Below are 25,695 nucleotides of genomic sequence, written 5' to 3'. Positions count from 1 at the left end.
TTCATCCTGTCAATCACTAGTTCATGGGTGCCCTGCAGAAGAGAAAGATTTCCTCATTCAGGTAACACTGGGAAAGCCCAAGTCAAACTAAGTTTAAAAAGGCCCCTCGGTTCGCACAATGGCTCACGCCTATAATCCCAGCACTTTGGGAGGCTGAGGCAGGTGAATCACAAGGTCAAGAAATCAAGACCATCCTGGCCAACATGGTGAAACCCTGTCTCTACTAACAATACAAAAATTAGCCGGGCATGGTGGTGCACGCCTGTCGTCCCAGCTACTCAGGAGGCTGAGGCAGGAGAATCGCTTGAACCCAGGAGGCGGAGGTTGCAGTGAGAGATTGTACCTCTGCATTCCAGCTTGGCAACAGAGCGAGACTCTGTCTCAAAAAGAAAAAGAAAAAAAAGGTCTCTCTGGGCTGGTTTATGGCACATGCTGTATTTTTTGTTTGCTTGTTTGCTTGTTGGTTTGTTTGTTTTTAAGAGAGAAGGTCTTGCTATGTTGTCCAGGCTGGAGTGTGGTGGCTATTCACAGGCACAATCACAGTGCACTACAGCTTTGAATTCCCGGCCCCAGGCAATCCTCCCACCTCAGCCTCCCTACAGCCTCCAGGCTTCAGAATGTGCTTCACTAATTCTAGTCTTGGGAAGTTGAGACCCGACTCACAGGAGGCACAGAGGTCATAAAGCCCATTCAACAAACGAAGCTGAATTTTCTCCTCCTGAGAAGAGAGGCCACTGCTGGTACCATCAGGACTGGGGATGGATACTGCATAATAATAACATCTAACTTAAGGTTATATTAATTTTGCATAAAATATAAGCATTTTGATCGCTATTTTAATATAAGCTAAAGTTCCTCCGTTGTTTATGTAGAAAAGTAGCTCTCTACCTGAAGTCAGCCTTGCAGTCCTGGACCCGAGGAGTGACCTTCTGGGAAATCAGACCCGTTTGGTTAACTTGACAAGGTGATTTTTTTCTTAGCATCAGCAAAAAATTTCAGTGTAACAAACAGACTACATTTGGGAAGGCATTTGATAACTGCCAATCTCTAAAGATTTGTATTCAACCTAAAATGATTTGCTATTTTTGATTCCACCAAGTTTGAGCGGGTTGGAGAAAATCCAAAGCAAATGACTCCCTCTAACATTCACACAAGGAAAGACCTGTTTGGGCACCGGGACTGCCCGGAGGCTCCTTGTATGTCTGAACCCCATCAAGGCCACCCAAAGTGAAGCCTGGAGTTTAAGCTTCCAGTGTCCATAAAACAGACAGGCTCAAAGAGCAGGCAGTTGGGACACTGTGCAGCATCAAAGCAAGAAGCAGACCACATGCAGAAAGAGACAGTTCACCTTGAACTCCACAAGGTCAAAGCGTTCCCAGCTTCCAGTGGCATGCAGTGCTGCTCAGGAGAGGCAGGGGTGATAGGACAAAGAGGAGGGGACGAGACGGTGGTTATCTGTGTCATATGGATATTGTGGCCAAGTTACAAGGTTGTTACTTGAGAAATCGTGGTAACTTGATCACTGCACCCCTACAACCAGACCGAGATTCCACCTTCCCGGGACACGCGGGCATCACGCCGAGCACAGACACAGCAAACAATGCATAACCTACTCTTTAAACATTTCATTTTTTCTTTCAAGCCTGCAATATAATAAGGTGGAGTTATTAAGCCACATAGACATACAAAGCCAAGATCACAGGTGGGGTAGGAACATTTCAATTTGTCAACTTAAACAGCCAAATAAAGTCTCCTCTGGCCAGGCGTGGTGGCTCACGCCCATAATCCTTTGGGATTTGGGAGGCCGAGACTGGCGGATCACCTGAGGTCAAGAGTTCAAGACCAGCCTGGCCAACATGGAGAAACCTGGTCTGTACTAAAAATACAAAAATTAGCCATGCGTGGTGGCTGGCGCCTGTAGTCCCAGCTACTCGGGAGGCTGAGGCAGGAGAATCGCTTGAACCCAGGAGGCAGAGGTTGCAGTGAGCCGAGATCGTACCACTGCACTCCAGCCTGGGTGACAGTGTGAGACTCTGTCTCAAAAAAAAGTCTCCTCATGTTTTCAGAAGGGAAAAGTATGAATATATGTTATATTTATAACAAAGGATATAAATTTTATTGTAAACATATAGTATATACAGTCATGCATTGCTTCATGACAGGGATACATTCTGAGAAATGTGTCATTAGGAGATTTTTGTCATTGTGTGAACATCACAGAGGGCACTTACAAAAACCTAGGTGGTATCACCTGCGACACACCTAGGCTATCTCGCAGAACCTACTGCGCCTGGGCTACACACCTGTAGAGCATGTGACTGTACTGAACACTGCAGGCAACTGTAACACATGGCATATGTATACCTAAATATTTCTAAACATGGAAAAGGTACAGTAAACATACAGTATTATCTATTGCTGTTATTTTTTGTTTGTTTGTTTTGAGACAGAGTCTCACTCTGTTACCCAGGCTGGAATGCAATGGTGCGATCTTGCCTCACAGCAATCTCTGCCTCCCTGCTTCAAGCAGTTATCCTCTCCCAGCCTCCCAAGTAGCTGGGATTACAGGTGTGCACCACTACGCCCAGCTAATTTTTTCTGTATTTCAGTAGAGATGGGGTTTTCACCATGTTGGCTGGGCTGGTTTTGAACTCCTGACCTCAGGTGATCCACCCGCCTCAGTCTCCCGAAATGCTGGGACTACAGGCGTAAGCCACCACACTGGCCCAGTATTCTCTCTACTCTCATCTTCAATATACATGCATAGAATCACGTAAGTTTAATCATTTCTACAGATATTTAAATATTTAATTCTAAAGTTTCCAAAGTCTCAAAGGTTTTGCCTTGCACACTTTAAATGCACTGAAATAGCATGCACATAGTTAATGAACCAAAATATCATTGGAATCTAAAGGTTCCTCCTATCAGCACGGGGGAGGCAGACATTCCCAACGTGACTACACGGCAGGGAGCCTTCAGGGCGCAGCCTCTGTTCTTATTTACTGGATGGCAATTGAAGACTGGCTGGAGGCTTTCCTCAGCACAGGAAGGCATTTTTCATACCTGGTTTGGGCAAAGGGATAAATCGGTGAGAGTGAGGTGAGGGGGCAGAATTGCCCAGGTGGGGAGAGTGGTGGCTCTGGAGAGGGTGGAGGGGCAAACAGTAGGAGCCGGGCTGAGCCCCCTGCCCCTGTGTTCATTTGCAACACTCTGAGGAGTTCACCAGCCGGTGAGAGTAGAGGCGGAACTGCAGAGCCGTGAACTTAGGAAGGGGCATAACTTCCAAACCTAGCAGTGCTGATGAGCTAAAAGCAGTGCACCAGCCAGGAACAGTGGCTCACACCTGGAATCCCAGCACTTTGGGAGGCCAAGGCAGGAGGATCGCTTGAGCCCAGGAGTTTAAGACTGGCGTGGGCAACATTGCGAGACCCCATCTCTACAAAAAATAAAAAATATTAGCCAGGCGTGGCTGGGCATGGTGGCTCACTCCTGTCATCCCAGCACTTTGGGAGACTGGAGCAGGCGGATCACCTCAGGTCGGGAGTTCGAGACCAGCCTGACCAACATGGAGAAAACCTGTCTCTACTAAAAATACAAAACTAGCCAGACATGGTGGCGTATGCCTGTAATCCCACCTACTCGGGAGGCTGAGGCGGGAGAATTGCTTGAATGTGGGAGAATCGCTTGAACCCGGGAGGCGGAGGTTGCTGTGAGCCAAGATCATGCCATTGCACTCCAGCCTGGGCAACAAGAGCGAAACTCCATCTCAAAAAAAAAAAAAAAATATATATATATATATATATATATATATTAGCCAGGCGTGGTGGTGAGCAAGAGGCTGAGGTGGGAGGACCCCTTGAGCCTGAGAGGTTGAGGCTGCATTGAGCTATGATCACACCACTGCACTCCAGCCTGGGCAAGACCAAGTCTCAGAAAATAATCATAATAAAAATTGGCCGGGCATGGTAGTTCATGCCTGTAATCACAGTACTTTGGGAGGCCAAGGTGGGCAGATCACTTGAGGTTGGGAATTTGAGACCAGCCTGGCCAACATGGTGAAACTCTGTCTCTACTATAAATACAAAAATTAGCCGGGCATGGCAGCGGGTGCCTGTAGTGCCAGCTACTCAAGAGGCTGAGACAGGAGAATCGCTCGAACCCGGGGGGCGGAGGTTGCAGTGAGCCAAGATTGCACCACACTCTAGCCTGGGCAACAGAGGGAGACTGTCTCAAAATAATAATGATATAAATAAATAAAAGTGAGTGCAGAGCCTCTGCCCAGCCTGTCAATCCAGAGCGTCCACTGAGGCCTGGGCCGTCTTGGTGATTGCTGTGTGGCCACAGCAAGGGCGACTCTGGTCTAGACGGAGCTGGGAGATTGCGCTCCACGTCAGAGGGCTGCCCCACCTACCTCCATTTGCCAGGAGGTGCTCCTGGGCCTTCCCCTTTGAGTCCTCCATGACTTCCACCACGCTCTGAGCCATTCTTCTTATGAGGCTTTGGAGAGAGAAGAAAAAGAGCTGGTCAGAGTAGGAAGCTGTCCTCAAAATACTGTCACATGCTGCTGGTAGGAAAAGTAGCCGGTGACACCCTTTGGGGGAATAATTTGGCAAGATGTATGAAGAGGGTTAAAATGCCAATAGCGGCCAGGCACCATGGCTCACACCTGTAATCCCAGCACTTTGGGAGGCTGAGGCAGGCAGATCACTAGATCAAGAGATAGAGACCATCTTGGCCAACATGGTGAAACCCCGTCTCTACTAAAAATACAAAAACTAGCCGGGTGTGGTGGCGGGCACCTGTAGTCCCAGCTACTCGGGAGGCTGAGGCAGGAGAATCGCTTGAACCCGGGAGGCGGAGCTTGCAGTGAGCAGAGATCGCACCATTGCACTCCAGCCTGGGTGACAGAGCTAGACTTCATCTCAAAAAAAAAAAAAAAAAAAAAAAGCTAATAACCTTTGAACCAGTAATTCCACTTCTGGGAAGCTATCTTAAGGAAACGGGACAAACAGAAAAAGCTTTCTGAATAAAACGATGTTCTTTGCAGCACGCTGCTGACAGTAAAGAATTGGAGACAACTGGAAGGTCCTACAATAGGGAATTGTTTAAGTAAATGATGGCGCATCCAGTTGAGGGATTATTAGGGAGCCATTGAATATAAAGCTTCAAAGAATTCCTGATACTGTGGAACAAAGCTTGCATTATAATGTTGGAAAAATACCAAGATACAAACTCCTGCAGGCAGTAGGGACACTGGCTACGATGACATGAAAGTGATTTTCCTACTTTACATATTGTCCAATTATAATCAGGTATTGCTTTTATAATTAGAACATTAAAACTTTTTGTCTTTGAAAAACATACTGAAGGCTTCAGAAAGTACAGCATTTGAAGGCAAAAGGACTCAAATTGGCCACAGCTCTGTCAATTACCAAATGTAGGATTTTTAGCCAATTTTTTTTTTTTTTTTTTTTGGAGACAGAGTCTTGCTCTGTTGCCCAGGCTGGAGTGCAGTGGCACAATCTCGACACACTGCAAGCTCTGCCTCCCGGGTTCAAGTGATTCTCCTTCCTCAGCCTCCCATGTAGCTGGGATTACAGGGGCTCACCACCACACCCAACTAATTTTTGTGTTTTTAGCAGAGACGGGGTTTTGCTATGTTGGCCAGGTTGGTCTCGAACTCCTGACCTCAAGTGATCCACCTGCCTCAGCCTCCCGAAGTGCTGGGATTACAGGTGTGAGTCATCGCCCCCTGCCAATTTTAGCCAAACTGATGTAATTACTTTGAGCCTCGGTTCTCTTACCTATAAAATGTGGATGATACTCATTTTACAGGATCATCATGAATATTGACATAACCAATCATCTCATAGCAAGGAGAGTCTGCTCCAGGAGCCTGAGCCATTAGAACTCCAGTTGGAAAACAAGTCAAACTAGGAGCAAAGTCTGAAAGTTATGAGGATCCAAATTGTTGCCTCAGGCTCTCTCCACATTCTCCCCGCCCTCAGAGGGGAGGTGGTGTTTGCAGGAAGAGCGGACTCAAGTCACTGAATCCTACATGGAGTACAAGATCTTCCACTGCTGCAGACGCTGGCCACCCTGGCCACTCGGACCGGAGCCCAGAGGCCTAGGGCCCAACACAGAAAACAGAGGCAGGGACATGGGATGCCCTGATAAAAGGAAAGGAAGAAGGCGAGGTAGCACCTTGCTTTCCTGACTCTCAAAGTCACGTGTTCATGGTCAAAAATGGAAAAATACAAGTATAAAGTAGTTAACAAAAATTGAACAACCATACTGCCCCACCCAAGAGGGAACATATTTCACATTCTGGCATATTTCCAAAGGCTTAACACTTGCATGGTTTATGTAAGTTAAGGTCTTTTTTTTTTTTTTTTTTTTTGAGACCGAGTCTCGCTCTGTCACCCAGGCTGGAGTGCAGTGGCCGGATCTCAGCTCACTGCAAGCTCCGCCTCCCGGGTTCATGCCATTCTCCTGCCTCAGCCTCCCGAGTAGCTGGGACTACAGGCGCCCGCCACCACGCCTGGCCAATTTTTTTGTATTTTTAGTAGAGACAGGGTTTCACCGTGTTAGCCAGGATGGTCTCAATCTCCTGACCTCGTGATCCACGCGCCTCGGGCTCCCAAAGTGCTAGGATTACAGGCGTGAGCCACTGCGCCCGGCTTTTTTTTTTTTTTTTTTGAGGCAGGATGTCGCTCTGTCACCCAGGTAGGATGGGAATACAGTGGTGTGATCACGACTCATTGCAGCCTTGACCTCCCAAACTCAAGTGATCCTCCACCTAATTTTTAAATTTTTTTGTATAGACGAGGTCTTACTATATTGCCCAAGCTGGTCTCAAACTCCTGGACTAAAGTGATCCTCAGGCCTCAGCCTCCCAAATTGCTGAGATTACAGGCATGAGTCACTGAGCCCAGCCAGACAGAGTTAAGGTCATCTTCTTTTTTTTTTTTTTTTTTTTTTTTTTTTTTTTTTGAGACGGAGTCTGGCTCTGTCGCCCAGGCTGGAGTGCAGTGGCGCGATCTCGGCTCACTGCAAGCTCCGCCTCCCGGGCTTACGCCATTCTCCTGCCTCAGCCTCCCGAGTAGCTGGGACCACAGGCGCCCGCCACCTCGCCCGGCTAGTTTTTTGTATTTTTTTAGTACAGACGGGGTTTCACCGTGTTCGCCAGGATGGTCTCGATCTCCTGAAGGTCATCTTCTGATATCACCTATTATTTAGTAGAGTCGACCAAGTATCAGACATTCTATAATCATTGCCTCATTTAATCCTCACAAAAATTCCCAAAAGTTGGGTATCATTTCATTTTACGGATGGAGAAACTGAGACCCAGAGAAGTAGTTTGCCCCATCCCTTCCAACCATCCAGTCATTATGTGGACTCCAAAAATGAGGCTCTCAGCCATCAGGCCACACTGCTATCTTTACCATCACTGTGTCCCATCCTGGGATTAAATCTCCACCAGTATGATGGCATTTCTTAGAACAGTAGCTAATAGGGTCTTACTGATTATAACCTCGGGTAGGTTACCTAACTAATCTCAGTTTCGTCTGCAAAATGTTTTCACATTTTTACAGTTTTCAGCTGTAAAATGGGGATGACACTCCTTATCTCACAGGATTCTTCATGGAGTTTGGTGCCCGATACCATTGTAAGGTATCAGAGTCTGTGAGAGACACCCTGAGATACGCTCTAGGCAACCTGGGTGGACTGTTTTGGGTTCTCTGCCCCATGATTCCTGGGTAGATTTGGCAGGAGATCAGAGGGAGGGAGAGTCTGGTTCCCTCCCAGTTCCAGTGACCTCAATCCTCTCGTCCCTGCCAGCCTAGAGGTTGTGACAATGTCTCTCCACCAGCCTGGGTTCCTGCATGGTTCCTGTGATTCTCCTGTAGCCCACACATAACTCTGTCTCCCTATAAGGAGCTCCTCCTCAAATTATCCCGGGCATAATTTGCAAGTGGATCTTCTGTTATCTGTTGGGACCCTGACTCCATAAATTCATTCGTTCATTTGTTTAGCAAATTTCATGCATCAAACAACTACTATGTGCCAACACTGTTCTAAAATGTCACGGACAAAACAAAGTCCCCGCTCTTTTGGAGCTCCTATTTTAGTGCTGCCAATGGTTCCTCCTTTATCCTTACGGCGGCCTGTGGGAGTTGCTGTCTCCTATCACCACATCCCCTATAATATTTTGAGTAGTTATTTGTTTACATACATCCAGCACCTACCACAGTGCCTGACTCACAGCAGCTGCTCAGCAACGTTTGATGAATGAATCAATGAATTCTGGCACCCCTACTTTTTTCTGTCCTAACAGACCTGAGAACTCACTCATCATTTTGCTAATGACTCTTTAGTGCTCCTTGTCCTCGCCTCTATGAGTTTTTGTTTGTTTTGTTTTGTTTGCTTTTTATTTTTGAGACAGGGTCTCACAGGCTGGAGTGCAGTGGTGCTATCTCGGCTCCCTGCAACCTCCACCTTCCAGGTTCAAGCGATCCTTCTGCCTCAGCCTCCTGAGTAGCTGGACTACAGGCATCTGTCACCAAGCCCCGCTAATTTTTGTATTTTTGGTAGAGACGGGATTTCACTATGTTGCCCAGCCTGGTCTCAAACCCCTGAGTTCAAGCAATCCACCTGCCTCGGCCTCCCAGAGTGCTGAGATTACAGGCATGAGCTACTACACCTGCCCTTCTGTGAAGTCTTTAACTACATAGAAGTGTGGCCCGTAGCCATATACATGACACCAGAAACGTCTCCGAATAACATGGTCTGATGAAGCTCTACTGCTAGAAAAAACCCTTGTTCCACATACCACAAACAGTCCTGACCTAGCTATGATCATTAACGATGGTCATCAGTGAATTGCAGTATTACTGACTCGGAAAATTTTTCTCATTGAAAGGGAACTAAGAGTCTAGATTCTGTGTTAAATGTACTTTTTTTCAGTCTACAGTTCGTTGTGAACACTTTTTCACAGGAGAAGACTCATTCCTCATTCCTTTCATTTACTGTACTGTATTTCACTTCACAGCTGTATCATAACAAATTCTCTACGATTGGACATTGGAGTTGTTGCCACTTTGATATGGTATCACAATAATACATACATTTTGCTCACTTGTGCAGGTATATATAAAAAATAAGTTGTCCGGATCAGAAAGCTGAACTTTGTTAAAAAATAAATAAATGTATTTTTAAAAAGAAAAATGCATTAAAAAAATGCATTTAAAAAGAAAAAACAAGTTGCTAAGAAAGGAACTTCTGGAATTAAGAGTATGAACATTTAGAGTTTTAACAAGCAAGACTAAACTACCCTACACATGTACAAAGCTAGTGTACACTCACACCCCAGCGTATGAGACTGCCTGCTTCCCTAAACCCTTGCCAACATAGGTATTATGAATCTTTGTAATCTCTGCCAATCTGATATCTGAAAAATTATATCTCATTGTTGCTTTTATTTGCATTTCTTTGATCATCAGTGAGGCTAGAACATCTTTTCTCATGTTTGGGTCTATAAAAGCCTATTTTCTTCTTCTGTGAATAGCATATTCATATATTTTGCTGGTTTTTTCCTGGCTTGTTCATTTAAAAAAAGTTTTTTTTTGGTAGGGCCAGGGTCTTGCTATGTTGCCCAGGCTGGTCTTGAACTCCTGGCCTCAAGTGATTCTCCCACCTCAGCTTCCCAAAGTGCTGAGATTACAGGCATTGAGCCACCATACCCAGCCTCTTTAAAAAAAATTTTTTTATTTATTGATATATATGATTTTTTTAGGTGTTTTGAAGATTCCATTCTTTTTTTTTTTTTTTTTTTTTTTTTTTTTTTTTGAGACGGAGTCTTTGCTCTGTAGCCCGGGCTGGAGTGCAGTGGCCGGATCTCAGCTCACTGCAAGCTCCGCCTCCTGGGTTTGTGCCATTCTCCTGCCTCAGCCTCCTGAGTAGCTGGGACTACAGGTGCCCGCCACCTCGCCCGGCTAGTTTTTTGTATTTTTAGTAGAGACGGGGTTTCACCGTGTTAGCCAGGATGGTCTCGATCTCCTGACCTCGTGATCCGCCTGTCTCGGCCTCCCAAAGTGCTGGGATTACAGGCTTGAGCCACCGCGCCCGGCCATTTTTTTTTTTTTTTTTTTTTGAGACGGAGTTTCACTCTTGTTGTCCAGGCTGGAGTACAATGGTGCGATCTTGGCTCACTGCAACCTCCGTCTCCCACGTTCAAGCGATTCTCCTGCCTCAGCCTCCCTGGTAGCTGCCAACACGCTCAGCTAATTTTTTGTATTTTTAGTAGAGATGGGGTTTCACCATGTTGGCCAGGATGGTGTCGAACTCCTGACCTCAGGCGATCCACCCACCTAGGCCTCCAAAAGTACTGGGATTACAGGCGTGAGCCACCATATCCGGCCAGAAGATTCCATTCTTGAGACAATGTTTTGAGCTAAGTGACATCCCCATTTTAGAGATGAAAAAAATTAAGACTTAGAGAGCTAAAGGTCACCCTACACGGTAAGCTAGTGTCGAAGCATAAATTGATCATAAATCTACACTATTCCAAGGCCCATGGAAATTAGCTCTTCCATGTTAGTCTAAAGTAAACTCTGGCAGCTTTATGTGAAATGCCAGGAAAAAAAATTTATATTTACCCATAAAAGATGGACAAACCATATTTTTAATTAAAAAAGCCACTGTAAACAATATATAAAGACCTCGATTGGGATGTTGGTTACACTGATGGATAGGACTTATTTGTCAAAACTCTCCAGCCTGTTCACTTAAGATGTGTACATTTCACTGTACATATCTTTTACCTCGTTAAAAAAAAAGAAAAAATTTAAGCAGATACTGCCTTAGTCAAGTGACCAAAGTTAACATCATACCCATGGAAAAGACCAATGCTCTGTGCCTCCTGCGATGCACTGAGGAAAACATCACCTCTGCAGCATTTTGCCAAAACTGCATAACCTCAGTCTGGCCATGAGGAAGCAGCACGAGTTCAAATTAAGGAGCATTTTACAAAATATCTGACCTAAACACTTAAAAAACTCAGAGCCATCAAAGTCAAAAAGGCCGGGCGCAGTGGCTCACGCCTGTAATCCCAGTACTTCGGGAGGCCAAGGCAGGTGGATCACAAGGTCAGGAGTTCGAGACCACCCAGGCCAACATGGCTAAACCCCGTCTCTACTAAAGACACAAAAATTAGCCGGGTGTGGTGGTGCATGCCTGTAATCCCAGCTACTGTAACTCTAAACCCTTCCAGGTTTAGGCCGGAAAGGTTTGAGGCTGAGGCAGGACAATTGCTTGAGCCTGGGAGGCAGAGGTTGCAGTGAGCCGAGATTGTGCCACTGCACTCCAGCCTGGGTAACACAGCGAGACCCTGTCTCAAAAAAAAAAAGAAAAAAAAGAAAGAAAGAAAGTCAAAAAGTTTGTGTAAGTGTTCCCGTTTAAATAAGGCCAAAGAGACATGACAATTTATTACAGAAGACAGGAAGTCATCTCAGTTTGTACTATTATCTGAGAAAATATGCCATTTTATTTTGGTAGAAAGTGTGCTTTTTTCTTTTTTAAAAAGATGGTGTCTTGCTGTGTGGTCCAGACTGGTCTCAAACTCCTGGCCTCAAGTGATCCTCCCACCTCAGCCTTCTGAGTAGCTGACTACAGAAATGTGCCACTGTCCCCAGCTTCGAAAGCACACTATTGAGACAAACGGTGATATCCAAGTGAAATCTGTAGACCGAGTACCAGTATTGCATTCCTGATTTTGATCATCATACTAAGGTACATAAGAGGATGTCCTTGTTTTTAGGAAATACACCCTGAAGTTCTTAGAGGTAAATGAACATCATATCTGCAACTTACTGTTGAAGAGTTCAGAGTTCAGAAAGAGAGAGAGAAAAGACAGAAGCAGAGATAGAAACAGAGAGAAAGCAGATGTGGTAAAAGTATACGAAAATTATTTTCTTTTCTCTCTTTTTTTTGAGACTGAATTTCACTTTTGTTGCCCAGGCTGGAGTGCAATGGCGCGATCTCGGCTCATCACAACCTCCACCTCCTGGGTTCAAGCAATTCTCCTGCCTCAGCCTCCCGAGTAGCTGGGACTACAGGCATGCACCACCATGCCCGGCTAATTTTGTATTTTTAGTAGAGATGGAGTTTCTCCATGTTGGTCAGGCTGGTCTGGAACTCACAACCTCAGGTGATCCGCCTGCCCTGGCCTCCCAAAGAGCTGGGATTACAGGCGTGAGCCACCGCATCTGGCTGACAATTCTTTTTATTGTCTTTCATACTTTCTGGAAATTTGAAATTGGGTCAAAATAAAGCATTTAAGCATGTAAAGCATATAACCCCACTTAAAAAATTATGTCAGGGCCGGGCGCGGTGGCTCAAGCCTGTAATCCCAGCACTTTGGGAGGCCGAGGTGGGTGGATCACGAGGTCAGGAGATCGAGACCATCCCTGGCTAACATGGTGAAACCCCATCTCCACTAAAAATACAAAAAACTAGCCGGGTGTGGTGGCGGGTGCCTGTAGTCCCAGCTACTCGGAGGCTGAGGCGGGAGAATGGCGTGAACCCAGGAGGTGGAGCTTGCAGTGAGCCGAGATCACACCACTGCACCCCAGCCTGGGCGACACAGCAAGACTCCGTCTCAAAAAATAAAAATAAAAATAAAAATAAAAATTTATGTCAGCATATACCTGAATAAGAATCCTAAAAGAAAAGAAGCCAAACTGTTAACACTGCCTATTATCTTCATGGATACAAGAATGGAGACCTGCAATTTCCATGAATTTATGTAATGCTATGTTTTAATTTGTTAAAAACATATTACTTTTGCAAATAGAAAATAAAAGAAACTACGGTTGGGTGCAGTCACTCATATCTGTAACCCCAGCACTTTGGAAAGCCACGGTGGGCGATCGCTTGAGGTCCAGGAGTTCCAATCCAGCCTGGCCAACATGGTGAAACCCCATCTCCATTAAAGATACAAAAACTAGCCTGGCATGCCAGTGGGCACCTGTAATCCCAGGTATTTGGGAGGCTGAGGCACGAGAATCACTTGAACCCGGGAGGCGGAAGTTACAGTGGACTAAGATTGGACCACTGCACTCCAGGATGGGTGACAGAGGGAGACTGTCTCAAAAACAAAGAAAAAAAAAAAGGAAATAAGAGAAGCTGAAAATAAAATAGTAAATGATAACAAAATAAACAATAAATAATAAAAATAAACATAGCAGCATTATTAACAATAGTCAAGGCCGGGCTCAGTGGCTCACACCTGTAATCCCAGCACTTTGGGAGGCCCAGGTGAGCAGATCACTTGAGGTCAGGAGTTTGAGACCAGCCTGGTCCACATGGTGAAACCTCATCTCTACTAAAAATACAAAAATTAGCCAGGTGTGGTGGCGCACACCTGTCGTTCCAGCTACTCGGGGAGGTCGCAAACGCCATCTCAAAAACAAACAAAAAAATAATAGCTAAAAGGTGGGAGCGACCTAAGCATCCATCAATGGCTGAGTGGATACAGAGAATGTGGTGTGTCCACACAATGCGGCACTGGCCAGCCTTAAAAGGAAGGGAATTCTGACACATGTTGTACGACATTGAAGACATTATGCTGAGTAAAATAAGCCAGCCAGAAAAAGGCAAACATTATATGATTTCATTCATAGGCGGTACCTAAAATAGTCTAATTCATACAGAGGGAAAGTATGCCAGGGCCTGGTGGAGGAGGAAATGAGGAGTCATTGTTTAATGAATACAGTTTCAGTTCTTCAAGATGGAAAAAGTCCTGCGAGTGGAGGGTGGTGACGGTTGTAACAGCAGTGTGAATGTACTTAACGCCACTGAACTGTACACTTAAAAATGGTTGGCCGGGTGTGGTGGCTCATGCCTGTAATCCCAGCACTTTGGGAGGCAGAGGTAGGTGGATCACTTGAGGTCAGGAGTTCGAGACCAGCCTGGCCAACATGGTGAAACTCCATCTCTACTTAAAATACAAAAATTACCAGGGTGTTGTGGTGCAAGCCTGTAGCCCCAGCTACTTGGGAGGCTGAGGCAGGAGAATCGCTTGAATCAGGGAGGTGGAGGTTGCAGTGAGCTGAGATCGTGTCACTACACTCCAGCCTGGGTGACAGAGTGAGACTCTGAAAAAAAAAGATTAAAAAGCTAACAAATAGGCTGGGCACAGTGGCTCATGCCTATAATCCCTGCACTTTGGGAAGTTGAGGTGGGTGGATCACCTGAGGTCAGGAGTTCGAGACCAGCCGGGCCAACATGGTGAAACCCCATCTCTCCTAAAAATACAAAAAAATTAGCTGGGTGTGGTGGCAGGCACCCAGATACTCAGGAGGCTGAGGCAGGAGAATCGCTTGAACCCGGGAGGCGAGGTTGCAATGAACTGAGATTGTGCCATTGCACTCTAGCCTGGGCAACAAGAATGAAATTCTGTCTCAGAAAAAAAAAATAGAAGGAAATAAACAAATGGTAATAAATGATAAAAATACATTTTAAAGTAATAAACCCATATTCTTAAAAATTGGCCAGGTGCGATGGCTCATGCTTGTAATCCCAGCACTTTGGGAGGCTGAGGCGGGCAGATCACGAGGTCAAGAGATCGAGACCATCCTGGCCAACATGGTGAAACCCTCTCTCTACTAAAAATACAAAAAAATTAGCTGGGCATGGTGGCGCACACCTGTAGTCCCAGCTACTCTGGAGGCTGAGGCAGGAGAATCGCTTGAACCCAGGAGGCGGAGGTTGCAGTGAGGTGAGATCATGCCACTGCACTCCAGCCTGGCGACAGAGAGAGACTCCGTCTAAAAAAAAACCATCAAGCATGGTGACAATTATTGTAACAGGGAGACCCGTTTATGTAGTTCAAGTGTCAGATACTAGAATTTCCCCAAGTTAAACATCTGCAGCATTAAAGGTGAGGAGGCCTGGCCAAATGCTTGCCTATAGGTTCATAGAAGAACATCAACAAATAGCCCACAAGCGTGAGGAAGAAAGCTCAACCTCACTGCACAGGAATATCATTTACACCAATTAGTTCAGTGTATTAAGAAAACTCCTAATACAGCATTGGCAGTCCTTGGGGAAACAGGAGCATCAATGCGCTGTTGAGATGAGGTATTGATTGGTACCGCCCTACTAGAGAGTAATTTTAGAGTATCTGTCAAACATGTAGAGGCAAGGATTGGTTCTGGTGAAAACCAGAAAACCTCCTAGACAAATTCTAAAAAAGCCGTATTCTTTTCTTCAAGACAGGGTCGCACTGTCACCCAGGCTGCAGTGCAATGGTGTTACACGGCCCACTGCAGCCTCAAATTCCTATGCTCGAGGGATCCTCCTACCTTAGCCTCCCAGGTAGCTGGGACTACAGGCACACACCACCATGCCTGGCTAAATTTTATTTATTTATTTATTTATTTATTTATTTATTTAGAGACAGAATCTCGCTCCGTTGCCCAGGCTAGGGTGCAGTGGTTCAATCTTGGCTCACTGCAACCTCCACCTCCTGGGTTCCAGGTATTCTCCTGCCTCAGCCTCCCGAGTAGCTGGGATTATAGGTGCCTGCCATCATGCCTGGCTAATTTTTGTATTTTTAGTAGAGATAGGGTTTCACCATGTTAGCCAGGCTGGTCTTGAACTCCTGACCTCAAGTGATCCACCCGCCTCGGCCTCCCAAACTGCTGGGATTACAGGCATGAGCCACCATGCCCAGCATAATTTATTATTATTATTATTTGTACAGACAGGGCATCCCTATGGTGCCTAAGCTAGTTTCCAACTACTGGGCTCAAGCCATCCTTCTGCCTCGGCCTCCCTAGTGCTGGGATTACAAGTGTGAGCCATTGAACTTCTAGAAATTTATTCTTCTGCCATACTGGCTCATATGCTACAAACACCATATTTTGTGGCAGAATGGTTTATAATTACAAAAGACAGGAAGCCATTTCAATATTTATCAATAAGGGACCCATCTGATATAATGAACCACCAAGAAGTCTCTAAAAAAGAATGCGATCAGGTGTGGTGGCTCACACCTTGGAAGGCCAAGACAGGAGGATCACTTGAGCCCAGGAGTTCGAGATCAGCTTGAGCAACATAGTGAGACCCTGTATCTACAATAAATAAATAAATAAATATTAGCCATGGGTAGTGGGGTGTGCCTGTAGTCCCAGCAACTCAGGGGGGTGAGGCAGGTTGCAGTGAGGAGTGATTGAATCACTGCACTCCAGTCTGGGCAACAGAGCAAGACCCTGTTTCAAAAAACAAAAAGTCAATCATGGTAATTCAAATAGAAAAGCAATGAGTAAATAAAGGAGGAAGACAAGGGCATGCTACTCAGGCCCAGCCCCTTACCTTGATAGTCATCTGGGGAATCCCCAAGGGAAGAAATTGAGTAAGCTGGGGGTGGGAGGAGTGGGGGGCATTGCCCAGGTGTGAGGCAGGGCAGGTAGGGACTGTAGGCCTTTGGGTACTGGGCAGGCAGTCTCTAGATACAGGCAAGCTGTGGTGGGGGAACAGGTGAGAAGAGGCCGCCCAGGAGTTTCACAAATCTGCCTGTGGCAGGTCTGTACTGAATATGCCCTTTCCTTCCTTTCCACAAAGACTACAGGGGCACCTCTTAGCCCTGCTGATTTCTAAACCCTGGGCCCCAAGGCGTTCAGGGGCGGTAGAATGGCCCTGGGGTAGAGGATGGCTGAAGGGCTTCGATCCCAACGGTGAGCGGGTCTCCTGAGATCTGTCTCCTCTTCTTCTGCACCCACAGCCAGGACATTCCTGCCATGCAGGGCCCCCGGGACTCTTCCAGTCCGGGGGTATGGGGAGAGGAGCAGCCGGCGGGTGCCCAGAAGCCTTGCACCCCAGCAGGAGGGCTGGAATCAGGGTGAATACTTGAGGCCACAGATCACAGGGCCCAGCAGAGGAGATTCTTAAGTGGCCCTTAAGACACAGTGTCTCCAGGGGTTCTGCCCTGCAAACTGCACAGGCCACTCCCTTCTTTGTAGAAAGAAGGGTTGGGTCTCCCACCTCCAGCTCTCCCGCTGAGGAGCAGTGGATACAGGTTCTGAGGATCCTGAGGGCAAGTCTATGCAACACCAAAGAGAAAGCTTTCCGCCTCCCTGGATTTTCTGGAATAATTCTGGCAAACGCAGGATAGAGTTGTTTGGTTGTCAGAAATTACCCAGAAAGGCTGGCGTGGTGGCTCACGCCTGTAATCCCAGCACTTTGGGAGGCCGAGGTGGGCTGATCACCTGAGGTCAGGAGTTGGAGACTAGACTGGCCAACATGGCCAAACCCTGTCTCTACTAAAAATACAAAAATTAGCTGGGTGTGGTGGTGTGTGCCTGTAATCCCAGCTACTCGGGAGGCTGAGGCAGGAGAACCGCTTGAGCCCGGGAGGCGGAGGTTGCAGTGAGCCGAGAACGCGCCACTTCACTCCAGCCTAAGCCACAGGGCGAGACTCCACAGAAGGAAGGAAGGAAGGAAGGAAGGAGGGAAGGAAGGAGGGAGGAACACAGATGCCCGGGAAGAGTGCAACCAGGTTACAGGGCAGGGTCGGAGGGAGGGCATCTGGGAGCTTCTCTTTGCCCTCAGAAAAGCACTAAGGATTTATATCTGAATGCTCCACACACAAAGCCAAGGCCCCTAGAGCTGAGGAAATGGAGTGCACAGAGACCCAGAAGCTTGCCCCAGATCACTTCACTGGTGGCCACAATGTCAGCTGGTCCTGACCCCCAGCCTTCCCCTAAAGCCAGTCTCCATCCGTGAAAGCAGGTACTAGCATGCCCGCTCCGGATAACCCAAAACCCCAGGCCTGCCAGTGCCCAGCCACTGTCAGGGTACCTTGATGAGACGGGCCACCTGCCCTGGCCTCTCCCCTGCAGCCACACAGGGGGTGCCCCACACACCTGAGAGGGGAGGCCCAGAAGCTTCCAGGGGGAGCCTGTTCCCTGCCTACCCTGGTGACTCAGGAGCCCCTGGGCACCTCACCCCATCCTTTGTCTCTCTACTTCCTCCTCCACCAAGGGACAATGAAATCGACATGCCCTGCAGCAAAGTCACCAGGAAAATGTGACTCCACAGCAATTAAGTGATTTTCTTTTCACAAAAACAAAGGTCCAGTGAGGCTCACTAGGAGGCTCCCCTTGGGGACTCTGGCCACAGACACACCATGCTTTAAATTCCAACCTGGCTTCACAGAAACTGGAGGTTTAAATCAGGAGCCCATCTTTAGCTCTTCAGAAGGACTCCCCTCCGCATACAGTTTGTAGAGCCACCCAGCAAAGTTACTCTTGTCACTAAGAACAGAATTCTCGTTGGCCAAGCTGGCATCACAGAGTGATTTACCCACATGCGGCCCAGATAGTAATGCTCTACCCTCTTCAAAAAGCCAATTTCAGCTGGGTGCGGTGGCTCACGCCTGTAATCCCAGCACTTTGGGAGGCCGAGGCGGGCGGATCACCTGAGGTTGGGAGTTCGAGACCATCCTGGCCAACATGGTGAAACCCCATCTCTACTAAAAATACAAAAATTAGCCGGGCCTGGTGGCGCAATACCATAATCCCAGCTACTTGGGAGGCTGAGGCAGTAGAATCACTTGAACCCGGGAGGCAGAGTTTGCAGTGAGCCGACATAGCGCCACTGCACTCCAGCCTGGGCGACAGAGTGAGATTTGGTCTCAAAAAATGAAAAAGAAAGTTTTCCCATTGGAAGGAACAGGCAAGGAGGACCCAAACTCAGCTCCCAGAGAAGTGTCGCTGAAATCCCCTGGGGCCTACAGTTTTTTAGGAATCACCGGGCAATCCCCCAAGCATGTGGGATAGAAAGAAACATCACACATTGAAGTTCTGGAGGCTATGCCAAAAAGTCAATCCACCAAGCTGCTCAGTCACTGAGAACAATTGCAGGTCCCGTGCTGGTGGAGCATAGTTCCAGCACACACAATGTGAAGGGCTTCCCCTGGAGTTCTGCAAGCTGCAGCCCAGCCCAGAGGATGCAGGAGCCAAGGCCAGGAACAGCCCAGTCACACAAATAGGAGTACAATGGCTAGAGCTCTTGAAAATATGTTTACTCTCACTGGAAATCCAAGAAATGCACATTAAAACAATCACACATCATCCTGCCGGGCACTTAATAGATGGGGTATGATAAAAGGGCACTTCTTGTAACTTTATTGGAAAACAAGTTAGTAGTATGTACAAACAGCTTTCAATATGCCTATGTCCATTATACCAGTAATTCCACTTTTGGGCATGCAACTTTTTTTTTTTTTTTTTGAGATGGAGTCTCGCTCTGTCGCTCAGGCTAGAGTGCAGAGGTGTGATCTCGGCTCACTGCAGCCTCTGCCTCCTGGATTTAAGTGATTCTCCTGCCTCAGCCTCCCAAGTAGCTTCGATTACAGGTGCCTACCACCACGCCCGGCTAATGTTTTGTATTTTTAGCACAGATGAGGTTTCACCATGTTGGCCAGGATGGTCTTGAACTCCTAACCTCAAGTGATCCGCCCGCCTCGGCCTCCTAAACTGCTGGGATTACAGGTATGAGCCACTGTGTCCGGCCATTGGTAAGGTTTTATTTAAACATCTTCATGCAACTTTAAAATAATCAAAAATTTACACAAAGAGTTATGCAAGGATATTAATTACAAAATTAATACCCCAAAAAGGCAAAGATAACTTATACAATGGGCTTTAATAGTGGGCTGTGGAATGCAGAGAATTAAAACGGGGTCACCTAGAGGGACTGGGCTGGCTGGCAGTCTGGAGAAGTCTTCTGGGTGAGCAGTCTTCTGGGATTGGGTCAATAAGAAGAAGCCTGCCCTGCTAAGCTGGGGTGGTGGGTGGGGGGTCTTTCAGGCATAGGACCAAGGCAGGATGGAGCCAGAGTGGCTGGAGAGGAGTACCCTGGCACCTGACCTGCTAGGGGTCTGGAAGCAAGGGTTGCAAGTAAGAATTTTACATTGAGGGCACAGAAAAGTCACGGAGGGTTTCATGCAGGAGAGCCATGTGATACAGTGCCTTTATTTATTTATTTATTTTTGAGACGGAGCTTTGCTCTTATTGCCCAGGCTAGAGTGCCATAGCGCGATCTCAGCTCACTGCAACTCTGTCTCCCAGGTTCAAGCGATTCTCCTGCCTCAGCCTCCCGAGTAGCTGCGATTACAGGCAAGTGCCATCACACCCGGCTAATTTTTTCTGTTTTTAGTAGAGATGGGGTTTCTCCATGTTGGTCAGGCTGGTCTCCAACTTCCAACCTCAGGTGATCTGTGATACGGTACTTTTAAAAAGATCACTCTGGTTGCTGTGGGGTGAATGAATGAAAGGGAAACCGGGAGACAACTGAGTCTGTTGCAAAAGCAGAGGAACGCAATGAAGGTGGCTTCGATGGACATGCTGAGAAGTGGGTGCATACCAGACAGATTTTGGAGGTGGAGCCCACAGGACTCGGTCCTTACTGGCGTCTCCTGTGGAGGGTTGGACAGGGAGGTGGTGCCCAGACTGTCTGCTTGAGCACCAGGAGCTTAAGTTTCTGGAGCCTTTGACTGAGATGGAAATGAACCCTAGGCAGAAGGCTGCACAAATGGAAGCTATCTGTTGAGAATTATACCAACTTTGGACATGAAGCTAATGGAAAAAGAACATCCAAAAAGGACCATGGAAGGTTGCCCCTGAAGCTCGTGAAAATAAGGAACGTCCAAATGGCTGCCATTTACTGGGGCTGTGATGAGCACCAACACGGTGTTAAGTGAAAAAAGCCTTGCTGAGATCTGGGGAACAATGGAGCCATGGGTCCCTGAAGGACTGGGGCAGGGTCCAAGATGGAAATGCCTTACATTAAATTTAACCTCCAAAGAACGATTTCGGAATTTCACAACATTGCCTCGAGCTGACCCTTACTCCCACATGTTGTACCTAAAGTGGCCAGCCAACATTCCTTCCTCCCCTGCTGGCTGGACTTCTGGTTTGATAAGAGCTGCTGGGAGCTGGGGGAAGCCTGGCAGATACTGGAGACTATCCCTGCTGGGCCTAAACTGAAAATCAAGGCGGGGGAGGCAAAGGAGAGCTCCTGCCACCTGTGAGGGGCCTACGACAGAGCAAGGGCAGACTAGGGAGTCAGGATGACCAGGCGAAGGCCCAACACTAGGCAGCTACATGATCTAACACAAATGACTTAACTCTTCAAACAACAATATTCTCATTTATCAATCAATGGCAGTTACCAAAATAGAGACGTGACAAACCATCAGGCAGCATGGAATTCAAGACAATATACTGCACACAGACGCACTAGAGAGGAACAAAGGGGCAGCCTTCGAGGAGTTGTAACTGTCATAGATGGCAAGGCGTGGGGGCCCACACCTGTAATCTCGGCATTTTGGGAGGCCAAGGCAGGATCACTTGAGGTCAGGAGTTCGAGACCAGCCTGGCCAATGTGGCAAAACCCTACCTCTACTAAAAATACAAAAAATAGCTGGGCCTGGTGGCGGGTGCCTGTAGTCCCAGCTACTCAGGAGGCTGAGGCAGGAGAATCGCTTGAACCCGGAAGGCAAAGGTTGCAGTGAGCCAAGAGAGATTGCGCCACTTCACTCCAGCCTGGGCGACAGAGTGAGACTGTGTCTCCAAAAACAAACAAAGAAACTGTCGTAGATCTTTGTGCATCCCGTAAGGGCAGCAAAGCGCCTAAAGTATAAAAACATGAAATAGCAAATATGACATTCACTGATAGTGTTGCTCCAATAGACATTTATCAATGCTGTGCAATGAAAACAAGAGAACACACCCATTTCAGATACCCATGAAACACTTAGAAAAATAGGCAATAGATTAGGTCACAAAGAAAATTGCAAATTCCCAAAGGTCAAAATAGCACCTAATTCATTTTCTTTCTTTTCTTTTTCTTTTCTTTTTTTTTTTTTTTTTTTTTTTGAGACAGAGTCTCACTTGTCCAGGCTGGAGTACAGTGGCACAATCTCTGCTCACTACACCTCCCAGGTTCAAGTGATGCTCCAGCCTCAGCCTCCCTAGTAGCTGGGATTACAGGCACCCACCACCACACCTGGCTAATTTTTTTGTTTTGTTTTGTTTTGTTGGTAATTTTAGTAGAGACGGGGTTTTGCCCTGTTGGCCAGGCTGGTCTTGAACTCCTGGCCTCAAGTGATCCTCCCACCTCGGACTCCCAAAGTGCTGGGATTACAGGCATGAGCCACCACGGCTGGCCAACCTAATTCATTTTCTAACAAGGCAACAGAATTAGAAATGAAAAACAAAAGCAAATAAAAGAATTTAAAAATTGCAGAATTGACTGAGGATGGTGGTTCATGCCTGTAAACCCAGCACTTTGGGAGGCCAAGGTGGGAGGATTCCTTGAGCCCAGTAGTTCAAGACTAGTCTGGGCAACATACTGAAACCCTCATCTGTACAAAAAATATAAAATATTAGTTGTACATGGTGGTGTTCACCTGTAATCCCAGCTACTCAGGAGGTTGAGGCAGGAGGATGGCTTGAGCCCAGGAGTTCGAGCTTGTCAAAAGAAAAAATGATAATAAAAAATAAAAATTAAAAAAGTACAAAATCTAGGAAAAAAATAATGAAAACATGACATATCAAAATTTAAATTATAAAACACTCAGAGAAAACGTCATTGCTGTTAGCATTACAGAACTAAACAAAAAAAAAAATAAATGAACTAAGCATGTAACTAAGCATGTTTTACAGAAAAGGGCAAGAAAATAAACCCAAATAAAGTAAGAGGAGGGAAAATAAGATATAGAAGTTAAACTATCAGAAATCGGAAAAATTATAAAATTGATCAATGTATTAAAAAGTTGTTTCTCTTAAAAGCAAAATAGGTAAACTACTGGGTAGCCTAATCAAAGAAAATGCAAACACTAAAAAATGGGGGATGCATAAATACAATATATATAGGTAGACTCTATTCAAATAACTTGAAAGACTTCATGAAACTAATGATTTTCTAGCAAAATGCAATTTGCCAATTTACTCCTCCTCCAAAGAGAAAACCAACAGAGCAATAGTACTGAAAAATTTTGTGAATATTATTAAAGAACTACTCCTAAAAACGTACCTGGTCCAAACATGTGATAACGACATATTTTAAACCTTCCAGAAACAGGCATAGTGGCACACTCCTGTAGTCTCAGCTACTTGGGAGGCTGAGGCAGGAGGATGGCTTGAGCCCAGGAGTTCAAGGCTGCAGTGAGCTGTGATCATGCCACTGACTCCAGCATGGGTGACAGAGCAAGATCCTTTCTCAAAAAAAAAAGAGAAAAAAACCCAAAACCAAACCAAAAAAGACCAGGAGATCTGTCCAAATTTGATGATCCTTCTCTAGAGCTCTAGCCCAAAGCTGTGCAATAGGAATATAATTCAAGCCACATGGGTAATTAAAAAATGTCTAGGGCTGGGCGCAGCAGTTCACACCTGTAATCCCAGCACTTGGGGAGGCCGAGGGGGGCAGATCACATGAGGACAGGGGTTCAAGACCAGCCTGGCCAACATGGTGAAACCTCATCTCTACTAAAAATACAAAAATTAGCTGGGCCTGGTGGCGCACACCTGTCATCCCAGCTACTTGGGAGGCTGAGGCAGGAGATTCGTTTGAACCCAGGAGGTGAAGGTAGCAGTCAGCCGAGATCATGCCACTGCACTCCAGCCTGAGTGACAGACCGAGACTCCGTCTCAAAAAAAGAAAAAAAAAAGGTCTACTCACCACATTTACAAAAGTAAAAACAGGTTAAATTAACTTTAATAAGAGATTTTATTTAAGTCAAAATACATATTTTTTCTTTTTTTTAAACAGGGTCTCACTCTGTTGCCCAGGCTGGAGTGCAATGGCTCGATCACGGCTCACTGCAGCCTTAACCACTTGGGCTCAGGGTATCCTCCCACCACAGCCTCCTGAGTAGTGGGGAGTACAGTCGCACCCCACCACACCTGGCTAATTTTTTTTTATTATTTGTAGAGACGAGGTCTTGCTATTTTACCCAGGCTCAGTAAGCCATCTTTAAATGTCTAGATTTATAAATACTATTAAGTGTTTTCGTAAGTAACAATGATTAATAGTACAATCTGGGAGGAGGGTGGAATGGAAGAGAAAAAGGCCATTTTCTGGTTAGTTCTGCCGATGACACGAGTTGGAAGCATCTGGAAGCACTGTGGAAAGCTCAGGGCACAGAGTCCCCCAGGGCAGACAGGCCCAGACAGGCAGACCAATAATGGCAAGTTGATGGATCTGGAGTGTATTCGCTCCTCTGCCACCCCCGCCCACCTTTGTATTTCTAGGAGCTTCTCTCTGGGCCTGTTTTCTCATTTGGAACTCTACAGGTTAGATAAGATCTCTAACGGGCTGCCCAGCTCTTACAACCCAGGATGCTTCCCTCTATTCACACCGTCAGTCCCCAGGGCCTCCGTGTTACAAGTGCTAGGGATCTAATCGTAAGCAAAAGACAGGGAAGAAAAATATGACCAAATTATCCCACAAGAGGACGTCAAAATCCACTGTGGCAAGTGCCATGAAGGAGGGGAGCACCAGGTGTGTTAGGACAGGGTAATTCTGTGGGCATGATGACAGAGGGTGTGGGAAGAGGTGGGGAAGAGAGTCTCTGGGAGTTGGTGAGGAGGAAGAGGGCTCAGCAGGGGCAGATGGGAGGAAGGGGGGTGGAAAAGGCTTGGAACAGCCGCCATGGAAAGTGGGAGTCCAGCAGACACACACAGTAAGGCTGCCCAGCAGCTTAGAGCAACCCACCATGCACGCAGCATACAGAGACATGCAACCACGGTCTATTCACTGAATCCCGCGAAATGCCACCTAGGTCATTTCAATCTGACATTCTTCCATCAGCAGAGAAGAAAAGACTAGATGCTTTTTACAATTCTAGTTTACTTCTCTTTAGAATGCCCTTACAAGAACTGACTCACACGTATCACTAAGCAGACATCCACACTCAGCTATGCAATCTTTGATCAGCCAACCCTTGGTCAGCTCCATGGAACCACGTGGGTAAAGAAAAAGCCAGCAGCTATTCCATAGACAGGGGAAGCACTCGGGGGCAAGCGATGGTCACCAAGCACCACAGCACCCAGGAGGTCCCGCTGACCACCGCAGCGCCTGGGAAATGCACTCTGTCAATCAACACCGCAAAACAGGCTCAGATACTGTGAAGCACTCAAACATTTTTTTAAAACAGGAAGACAGGTTTTTTTTTGTTTTTTTTTTTTTTAAAGATAATAGCATTTGGTTTTTCAAATATTCATGAATGATAGGGCAAATAGAGAATACATTAACAAAGGCAGTATGAAGGAATAAATTAAAAAAAAAAAAAGAGAAAGCTCTCGTAAGCAAAAGCTGCCTTCCAGCTACATGGAAAAACACTCCAGTGCCCTAAGTAAATAAATAATAAAAGGATATGGAAACAATACACCCTGAAAACGCTTGTGCCTTCTCTGTTCTCCTGGGCAGAAGCAGCGCTGACAGGTTTGTGCTACCGAGGTTACAGACTCAGCTAGCATGTATTTACCCAATAACACTTTTCAAAGAACCAGAGAGGACATTTCAAAGAACTGACGCCATTTCTCTAGATTTATTAGTATATATATCCCTTTTTTTTTTTTTACCCCAAGCTCTAGTACCAACTCCCAACACAGGACACCCTGACCC

At 46.5% G+C, this 25,695-nt stretch overlaps 1 protein-coding gene and 1 non-coding gene across 3 annotated transcripts in view; both read right to left on the bottom strand.

The window, feature by feature from the left end:
• ATP6V1C2 (ATPase H+ transporting V1 subunit C2) overlaps positions 1-25,695 on the bottom strand; it is a 65,587-nt gene that overhangs the window by 27,477 nt on the left and 12,415 nt on the right. For both annotated transcript variants that reach the window (XM_025354603.1, XM_025354604.1), the window contains exon 4: positions 4,412-4,497. In XM_025354603.1, the coding sequence (XP_025210388.1) occupies positions 4,412-4,497 (86 nt within the window). The remainder of the gene's footprint in view (positions 1-4,411; positions 4,498-25,695) is intronic.
• On the bottom strand, positions 15,208-15,268 carry LOC112605453. Its single transcript, XR_003115443.1, has one exon. It is a non-coding gene; the product is annotated as a U7 small nuclear RNA (small nuclear RNA).

The sequence above is a fragment of the Theropithecus gelada genome, chromosome 13 (assembly GCF_003255815.1).
Source record: "Theropithecus gelada isolate Dixy chromosome 13, Tgel_1.0, whole genome shotgun sequence".
NCBI classification, from domain to species: domain Eukaryota; kingdom Metazoa; phylum Chordata; class Mammalia; order Primates; family Cercopithecidae; genus Theropithecus; species Theropithecus gelada.
This window is presented reverse-complemented; position numbering and strand designations above follow the sequence as displayed.